General features: G+C 49.0%; 1 protein-coding gene across 2 annotated transcripts; it reads right to left on the reverse strand.

Annotated features, from left to right (window-relative positions):
- Positions 1-1,077: 1,077 nt before the first annotated feature.
- calca (calcitonin/calcitonin-related polypeptide, alpha) lies at positions 1,078-8,217 on the reverse strand. 2 transcript variants are annotated; one of them, XM_055649885.1, is made up of 5 exons: positions 8,115-8,216; positions 6,696-6,785; positions 4,630-4,764; positions 2,117-2,293; positions 1,078-1,598 (listed from the first exon to the last, which is right to left on the reverse strand). In XM_055649885.1, the coding sequence occupies exons 2-4, from the start codon at positions 6,779-6,781 to the stop codon at positions 2,134-2,136; spliced, it is 381 nt and encodes a 126-aa protein (XP_055505860.1). In that variant the 5' UTR covers positions 6,782-6,785; positions 8,115-8,216; the 3' UTR covers positions 1,078-1,598; positions 2,117-2,133. The 2 variants fall into 2 exon arrangements, with proteins under 2 accessions (XP_055505860.1, XP_055505859.1); XM_055649884.1 differs by lacking the exons at positions 1,078-1,598; positions 2,117-2,293 and adding an exon at positions 3,108-3,869 and having other exon boundaries at positions 8,115-8,217.
- Between the last annotated feature and the right edge of the window lie 1,628 nt (positions 8,218-9,845).

A 9,845-nucleotide genomic window follows, 5' to 3' on the forward strand; every position in this document is an offset into this window, starting at 1 on the left:
ATGGGCTGAAGGGCCTGTTTATATGCTGTATGTTTCAATCAATTAATCTTTCAGATGCAACATCGCCACTGGGATGGAGAGGGAGCTGTTGGCGTGGGGTTGAATAGTCCACACTGTACATGGAGAGCAGAGGGAAGGAAGGGGCATGGGGTGAGCTACCGCACAAGCCAGCCACCCCTCCCTTACACCTGCCCCGCCCGGTGCAAACGTCCGCCGCTTCCACGTTGACCATCTAAGACCACATGATGTCTGATTGGAAAGGAGTCATCTCAGATCACTGCCTAACGTGGGCTGCCATGCCCGCTCGCATCCAACTCTAGACACAGAGCTGCGAGGGGATACTCCGGATCCTATATGTGCCAAGTAAATCAATATTCCGGGGCGAATTTCACATTTTACGTTGAATGACCCGTTTTGTAAAATGAATTGGGTTTTGGGGGATATTTAGTAAAGGGAAAGTTACCTCGGAATGTTATCCTGGGATCGAGACCCTTCTTCCGACTTGATTGTGAAATGTTGAAGGCCCTGGTGTAAGTTAGCGGGTAAGTTTGTGAATAAGCGAAGACCCCCAAGCCTCTGGTTGCAAGAATCGTGTAGAATCCCGGTCACGGTGTGTATAGGGAGGATCTCCAGATGCTGGTTTTCACCGACGATAGATAGACACGACGATGAGTCATGTTCAGTCTAATGATGTGGAAAAGAGCAATGTACGGTTCGCAGAATCCTAGACGTCCCCCGGGTCCGCAGTATCGGGGTGGGGCGCAAGGAACATCTGAAATCTGAATCCTTCTTTGGGACCACATCTTTAATGCTCCCAAGTCGCCTTAACGTTCAAGTGACTGACAGTCAATAGTATTAAATATGACATCTTTTTAAAGACATTTGACCAGGTACATGGATAGGAAAGGTTCAGGGAGAAATGGGCCAAACGCGGCAGGTGGGGCAGTGTAGGCATGGACAAGTTGGGGCGAAGGGCCTGTTTTCGTGCTGTATGACTGTGTGACACCAGCTTTAACACAGCAAACTCCGCGCTCTAAGCAGGGTTGTACCTATGTAAACTTCACGCCAACTTCAATATATCGAAAATATTTTAATCTTGCGAATGTCAGAATTGATACAATATTTAAGGTGTCATTAATATACTGTACAATCATGTCATTTATAGCGTTTTACATCAAGGCACAACACACAGTATTTTACATACATGCCTTGAGAGGCAACATTGACCATATCCCCGAGATTCTGATCGAGACCAAGTTCTAACAGCACACAGCTGAAAGTCACATTTGCGCACTGTGCCCAAGCGGGATTAAATAACTCATGTACAGACCATCAAATATCGGTGGTAGAAAACCTGATGTGGTGTAAAAGCCACTTGCTCTACGATACATTTAGGAAGTAATTGATATAATAGCAAGGAGGATTAACAGGATGGGCATTGGAAACAAAATAAAAAACAAAGTTTGGACAGTCCTTAAAAAGAAATGTGTAACAAGCTCCAAGCGTAATTGTTCTCTGAGCTCCGGCGATGAAGGAAGCAAGCCAAGCGCCATCTATCGGTAGGGAAGAACTTTGCCTCGTCAGGTATTGTTGTCTGCCTGCAATATAAGCACCAAAGGTTCAGAGGATCAGACATCAAGCATTGACCTAGGGAGGAAGTGCAGATGCTGGTTTAAACGGAAGATGCTGGAGTAACTCAGCGGGACAGACAGCATCTCTGGAGTCCTGGACTGAATTAACGGGTCAGGCAGCATCTCTGGAGATCAGAGAACCTTGTTCAGACTTGATCTTCCGAGTGTGTTTGTCAGTATTACAGGGGTTGATCACGCCATCTACCTCACATTCTGCCAGTACTCTAGTTGGATAGTTCAGCTCCCAACGGCACCCGTTCCCATCTCTATCCACCAATATGCACACAATTCTCCCACCTATTACCCCCCCCCCGCCCGACCCGCCGTGTTCCTCCGGCACTTTGTGCTTTGCTCCAGGTTGCAGCGCTTGCAGTTCCTGGTGACTGCGGGGCGACTAAGGGCAAGGTGGTGAGTTACAGCATTGAAACGGGAGCATGCACAATCCGCGAACTGGAGAGAATTCAAAAATCTAAGCAATTCCTTACCAGTTCCCTGAAATAATCTACAGCTGGACGCTCCTTCTTCGCCTTCCGAAGGTGTTGGCTCCGACATCGGTTGGGACAAAGTCGCTGTTTCCCATTCCTCCCGTCCGGCTGAGGAAATCGGCGAGGCGGTGAGTGGCACACGTGGCTGTTTTACAGGCTCGCTTCTCCACGGGGACGCTGCCCATCGGGGGGGGGGGGGGGGGGGGGGGGGGGGGGGGGGGGGGGGGGAAGAAGGGGGGGAGAAGAAGAAAGATCATCCATTAAACCACATGCACACATGTGCACACCAAATTACTTCCCCATCCCTTTATTTTATTCCCAATCATTTTACGGTTAAACGGTGCGATCTAGTGAGGAACCGAAGGTGATTACTTACAGCAGGGAGACAGTCCATTCGGCCCACAGTTGAGGTTGGTGTTCATGGTCTACTCCACACCCACCCTAACCCACCTTCCTTCACCCCCTTCCTCCTCTAGGGGGCCCACTTCAATTATATTTTGACTCAAGTCGTCACAATACAAGTGGGCCGGAGGAAGTCAGCGGGTCAGGCAGCATCTGTGGAGGGAATGTACGGGCGATGGCTTTCAGTCTAAATCCATTCCCTCCTGATCTGCTAGTCTCTCCAGCACTTTGTGTTTCGCCCCGAATTCCAGCACCTGCAGTTCCTTGTATCCACAACTAATGCAAACAGTATTTGAAAGAAAGGACTAAAGAACGTTGATACTATGATGTCTGAAGTTAGCTGCTGTGATTCTGCTCTTTGTGGGCATTAAGTCTGCAGTGTTTACTAAAAGGACATCGGCGTCGGTTCGTGATTGGTCCTGGACTGAGAGTGGACAAACTGGACAATGCGCTGCGTCTGACCGCTACAGATGGACACCTTCCTCCAGGGAACGGTTCGATCTTACAGGGGAGGGGTTTTTTTTGGGGGGGGGTTAATCAAAAAGATTCATTCTTACCTGCTGAGAAACATTTTAGTCTGTGTTCAGTTAATACGACACATAACTTACAACGACACTGTGTTAACGCTACACTATCTAAGACCCGACATCAAAATCGCATAATTTAGCTGAGAAATAAAATCATTTTTTGAAGTGACAACTAATTGTCACTGGGCTTGTTTTATTCGTGTCATTTGGCTGCAATTAAACATGATATTTAAATATAAATTAAGAAGCGTATTGGCGTTTTTCTAAAGTAATTTACTGGGCATTTGTTAGACTGCTTATTAAATTGTTCAATGAAACATCAAACATCTTAGCAGCTAAAATCCCTCCGTCGCAAAAAAAACATAATTTCTGGTAGAAAAATAAGTTTATTGAACAAATTGCATGCACAAACGAAAAGCATTCAATTTAACGGCACACTGCATAGACACGAAGGATGATCAAACTATATAATGAGAAAATCAACTTTGAAGCAAAAGTAATTATTTATTAAGATGCATGTCCAGGTCTAGCATTCCTTGTCACAAACCGAGTCGAAACAAAACAAAGCGCTTAGTCGGGCTCTCTATCGCTCAAGCATTTGAGATCCATGCATCACAAGAATCGATCAGGCGCTTTCAAATGCCTCTCCGTATGCTGCATAGAGTTCGTTTTCCAGCCGGGTGGGAATGGTTCTTTTCTTGCCGGGAGTCGCCGCCCCCACGTCCGTACGCTGGATGGTTTGCAATTTATGCAATTCCTGGGACAATTTCCCCACCACACAAGTGCTCAGACTCGTGCACCGTTTGACAATGGGACTATCCAAGCTGCAGAAAAAAAAAACATGCAAAAAGACAATCTCATGACAACGCATGCGGATCATGCAGGTCAAACATAGAAAAAATAGAAAATAGGTGCAGGAGTAGGCCATTCGGCGTGTACACGCTCGGGGTGTACCGCTCTTCCAATTATCGAACAGGGAATTGCTACATGCACTGTATTTGGGCGACCAATGCTCGCTACTTCTGCGGCCATTCCGGTTATATCAACGGATGTTGCAAAGACAAACAGACAGACGGGCATGCGTTTTCCGTTATCTGTCGATCCGAAACGTAACACAACAGCTTCATATAAAACTGGTCCATGCATTCATCAACATTGCAAAACAACTCGCATCCACGTCTTGATCCATGCAGAACATTCCTTGTTAGTTTATCGTAATTTGCAAGCATAGCTCAACCTTAAAGTTATGATAACTGAACTTATTTAGCGTTATTCTGGTTATTAAAAACATACCTTTTGACCCAAATATATCTACTCATTCGCTCAAAATGCCAAACATATGCCCTTTGCGTTGACTTTGGTGGAATGAATCCAGGTGAACCATCAGGGGCCAAACCAATGGCCCAACAACTACCAAGACTTTGTTGACACGAGGAAGCAACATGGCGAGGCTTTCACTTCACTATCTCCACAATCAGTCACAGAGAGGGTCTCTGCTCGGGAACACTCGACTTATTTAACAACAGGTTTACCGAGGCCATACCCAGCACCGGAGGACGACGCAGATGAACGCGTCCCTCTTACCTGTTGGCAGCAGGCACTTGTTGCTCCAGTTCCTCCGCCATCATCTGCATGAACTCCTTCACCAGCGCATTCAGAAGTCGTCGGATCTCGTAGTCATTCAGCGCCACCCTGTCCGCCGATGACTCCAGCATCGCTCTAAGTCACAACCTCACAATCAGTTGCAGTACATGTAGCTTTGCATATGCACATCCGGTGTCGTTCAGAGATACATCATGGAAACAGGCACTTCGGCCCACGATCACCTTTCCACACTAGTTCTATGCTATCCCACTTTCTCATCCACTCGCTACACACTAGGGGCAATTTACACAGGGCCACGCACAGCTTTAGGATGTGGCAGGAAACCGGAGCACCCGGGAGAAACCCACGCGGTCAACGGAAGAACGTGCAAACTCCACACAGACAGCACCCGAGGCCAGGATCGAACCCGGGTCTCCGGCGCCGTGCGGCAGCAGCATCAGCGTGGGATCAACAAACCGACTGGAAGGGCATGAGTATACAAGCCTGGACATACACACACTGTAGACCTCACTGCTGCCCGGAGATCTGAAGCAAAACGCCCTACTCGCTATTAAATACGAGGCACGCAGTCTACATTGCGTGATTTCTTGGCACCGAGTTTAGTCCTGGCTTCGCGGTGGCGCTTTAGCGCTGAGTCAGCAATGAAGCAGCATGTCGGGCTCACGGCACGTACTCTAGCGACAGCGACGGGGCATTGCTGTCTGTACAGAGAGTGGCCAGTCCCACTCGCTCTCGGGTGGGTGTGAACTGACCACGGGCATTATTTAACAAATGGAGGAGCGATCCGCTCAGGTGCTGTAATGTTATTTATCGTCCTGTAATTAATTACCTGGCCATTTATCCCACTGCGGGTTAAATATATTATCATGCTGGACCTCATTGGTCGTCAAACACTTTGAGACACCGAAGGTTCTATGCAAGAAATGTCGACACGAGGAACTGCAGATGCTGGTTCACAACAACATAAAAGCCACAAAGTGCTGGAGTAACTCAACGGGTCATGCATCATCTGTGGAGAACATGGATAGCTGAAGTTTCGGGTCAGACTGATTGTAGTGGAGGTGTCCCGTCCCCACTCCTCTTCCAGCGTTTTCCTCCCTACCACAACCAGAAGGGTCTCGACCCCAAATATCGCCTATCCGTGCTCTCCGGAGATGCTGCCTGGCCCGCTGAGTTACTCCAGCACTCTGTGGCTTTCTATGCAAAGATTTGCGTGTATCCAGCAGCTTTGCACAAAGTCCCAAAGTTCCAGTCTATGCCGGAATGTGGGAAACATGTGCACAGAGCTGCTGCTGTCTCGGACTCTTGCAATCCTGAGGGAGGGGGGAAAGGATATCAAGTACTCCAGCACTTTGTGTCTATCTGTGGTGTAAACCTGCAACTGCAGCGCTTGGTTTCTACAGGAAAGGACACTGTTCTGGCCTGCAGTCAATGATAACCCCCCCGGAATTATGAAACAATGTCTTAGTTCTGTCATCTTCGCCCACGAGAGATTAGGACACATCCAGAGGATGTCCCCGGTCGGCCCGCCCTGCACAACCAGTCGAGAGAGATTTGCACTGAGGCTCCGGAGCAGCAGCTGAAACTGAAGCCTCTTTCTTACCCCGCGCTAACCGTGGCCCCGATTGAAAACAATACTCATCGCCAACTAAGTACTTCAACAACACACAAAAAACGAATATTGGAATCCCTGCTAAACATGACCCCCCTCCTTCAGCTTCCCCCTCTGCTAGATATTCAGATATTCTGCTGGATATTCAGCTTCCCCCTCTGCTAGATATATTTATAATTATGCTCCCAATTACTCTTTGAATGCATTACATAAATAGGAAACTACACCTTTTAAACATTGCCGCTTTGTTTTTGTTCTATTGATTGCTCAGAATGAACAGTGCGATGATTGCAACCTTTGGTATCCAGACACTTCAATGGAATGTCCTAGCTATTACAACACTCCAGTCAATGCTACACAACGGATGTGCCCGAACGGATTATTTCCTAAAACACATCGGAGCAAAGTTGCAGAGAATGTAGGGAGAACCTACCTGACAGGGACTGCGTGGGAGCGGTTTATCTGACATGTAAAAACGGCGTAAACCACAAGGAAAGCGGAGATCCTGAGGAGAGCCATGTTTCTGGAGAGAGAGAGACAAATGCATTGTTATCCCACAAACAGTCCCAAGCCCAGCTCGCCTTCACCAGCATCACACCACAGCGCCGCCGCCGGCCGTTTGCTTCATGTCGGCCAGAGTTGGGATTCACCACCAGTATCCGGATGAAACACGCAATTGTTGGCGTGGAGCCCAAATGCAAAAGACCCAATCAGCATCAGTGCATAAAGAAAATGTTAGAACAATTAATCATGCACTTGTGCTAAAAAAAACCCACAGGAAATGCAGTGGTGGGAATCTAAATTAAAAGCTGGATGGATGCACTGCCAACCCTCTGCAGGTAGCTATGAACTGATCAATGTGTTTCATTCCCACTAATGCTGCCCGACCCGGAGAGGTTTCAACCATCTCTGCTTTTAATAATAAAGCGTTTTGTTCTCTTGGCAGCTTCACTCGGACACGGAGGATATGGGAAGAAACATTTGCTTCTGCCCGACCACGTCTCTCTCTGGCTGATAATTGCACTTCCACTCAGCTGTCCTGTTACATATCACAATCGATGAGACTTGCCCGTTTAAGTAATGGATTGTATAATGAATGATCAATTTCGCTAATGGGATTAGAGTTCGGCCCCGCTCGTCAAGGTTCGGCTTCATGGCAAGGACGCGATTCTGAAAACACTGTAGCAGTAATTTAATGAAACTGATAGTGTGGCCAATGCTCTTTCTGCCCACTCTCATTGCGGCCGCTCCGCCGGGATCCGTCCACATTCACTGCCCTCAATCACCATTCGGAAAAGGGCTCGGAATGTGGGTAAAGTGACCGGGGGAAGACAGAAATGCAGCCCGAATGGCCAGGCCATCTGTGCAAAACGTCTCCACAAGATGCTCTTTGCATTTTGTTACTTAAATAAAACTAGTTGTATAGCTTGTACTTGCCGAATCTAATGCGGGCGATAAAGATAGATGCCTTGGTATTTTTGTCAAATTCGGGCGTTGCAAATTATTTCCCAAATCAAAGAAAGACTTACATGCAAATTATAACACGAAGCACACTGGGCGCTACAGTGAAATATATTCCCACACGTTGAAAAACATTAAATGGTTCGCGGTAAATCTACCCCGATGAATAAACCTCAATGGAAATAATATCTTGGAGCTCAACTCAGCATCCCTCTAGTTTAAAGATCAATAATCCTTCAAAATAAGGATTTCCAGTCTACCTGAAGTTTTCACATAACTGCAAAAGTCCAATGGAAGTACAGCAAACACAAGCCAGGCTTGTAGAATAACCAAGAGTTCTTACACATTTTCACAAACATGCATAGAGATGCAGCAAACAGCTCCCTCTTACCTGGACAATGCCTTTCTTTGGGAAGAATTGAGGAAGCAAGTGTCTGCTTTAGCTTGGCTGTTGGCTGCCCAGCACCTATCCTTTTATAGCCCCCGCCGCCGGCTCTGGCGCTGCGCTACGAGTGGGTGTCGCTCGTCAGCTCTCTGCCAATCAAACACCCATCCCGCACCACTCTGCCATTCAGTGCCTCTCCCTGCCATTGACGTCGGCGTTCATTCACAAAGTTATATATCACGTGAAACAGTCGATACAGGTTTACTGGCTTTGAGGTCATTTAACATAAAGCAAATCACACGATTAATGAACGGTCTGGAAAATCATCTCCATCAATTAGGTTTTTTTTAATGGTTCCCAAAAAAACAGTAACATGACGTGACTTTTAAATGCCAGCCGGGGTGGATCAGCCAGTTCGTGCAGAGCGACTTCTGCCGCCCCCTCCTTCCATTGCAAGCGCCTTCCCCTGCCGCAACCCATTCACGGGGCACGCCACTCGGCACACTATACCTTGTACACTCTACTGTGCACACATGCCCTGCACACTATACCGTGTACACTCCACTATGCACACCCGCCCTGCACACTACACCGTGTACACTCCACCGTGTACAATCCACCGTGTACACTCCACTATGCACACCCGCCCTGCAAACTATACCTTGTACACTCTACTGTGCACACCTGCCCTGCACACTATACCGTGTACAATCCACCGTGTACACTCCGCCGTGTACAATCCACCGTGTACACTCCACTATGCACACCCGCCCTGCACACTATACCGTGTACACTCCACTATGCACACCCGCCCTGCACACTACTCCACCGTACGTACACTCCACTATGCACACCCGCCCTGCACACTATACCGTGTACACTCTACTGTACACACCCGCCCTGCACACTATACCGTGTACACTCTACTGTACACACTCCTCTCTGCACACCCGGCCCCGGTCCCATGTTCTGGAGGGGATTCTGAGGAGGGTGGCGATGGGGACCACGCAGGTGATATGGAGCAGGGGGAGTTTCCTGTTGGGGAGGGGGTCCTACATCAGGCACCAGAGGAAGCCCAGGAGCTACACACCCAGGATGAGGCGCAGAGCACACCTCTGGAGTTAGACTGTAGGCGGGGAGGGGGTAGGGAAAACCAGCCCTGCTCTCCCTCAGGACCTGGCTCCAGAGGGACTCCCTTGTGCACCAGTGTCCTCTCTGGGCCCAACTGGGGGAGGGTAGTCGATGGGATGACTCTACGAGTACATCTGGGGAAGGCCCCTCTACCACTGGTCCCAGGGTGGGGACTGAGGTGGAGGAGAGACCAGCGGGTGGGGCAGAGCTGCACAGGGTGGGGCGGGAGTATCGAGCACTGAGGGTGTGTCCGGAGTTGGGGATGGTGACTCCATCTGCAGTGAGCAGGTGGATGGGGTCTCCTCAGGCAATGAGTCAATGGATGAGATCCGCGAGTTCATCATGGCCACCGAAGGAGCCCAACATCGGCCCAGACCGGCCTCCCTTCGGTGGCCAAACGGGCTCACCAGCACTCTGAACCTCATCCTCGGAAGGAGGAGGGGGAGGAGCAAGGGAAGACCTTTTGGGGCGACTTGGAGAAGAGCACCAAGACCAAGAGCAGCGTCGTTCCTGTTGAGGGTAGAAGGACCAGTAGAGCGTCCCTTGTAGCCAGGGACAGGAGGGCAAGGAGCACCGCCACTCCACCTAGGGTCCACCAGGGGGAGG

This window comes from Leucoraja erinacea, chromosome 18 (genome assembly GCF_028641065.1).
Source record: "Leucoraja erinacea ecotype New England chromosome 18, Leri_hhj_1, whole genome shotgun sequence".
Taxonomy (NCBI): domain Eukaryota; kingdom Metazoa; phylum Chordata; class Chondrichthyes; order Rajiformes; family Rajidae; genus Leucoraja; species Leucoraja erinaceus.

Excerpts from the sequence above, each read along its gene's own strand:
- calca (XM_055649884.1), bottom strand. The coding sequence starts at position 6,781 with ATGGCTCTCCTCAGGATCTCCGCTTTCCTTGTGGTTTACGCCGTTTTT. Across the intron at positions 4,765-6,695 it reads TCCCACGCAGTCCCTGTCAG|AGCGATGCTGGAGTCATCGG; the intron begins GTAGGTTCTCCC and ends GTTGTGACTTAG. Across the intron at positions 3,870-4,629 it reads CAAGTGCCTGCTGCCAACAG|CTTGGATAGTCCCATTGTCA; the intron begins GTAAGAGGGACG and ends TTTTTTCTGCAG.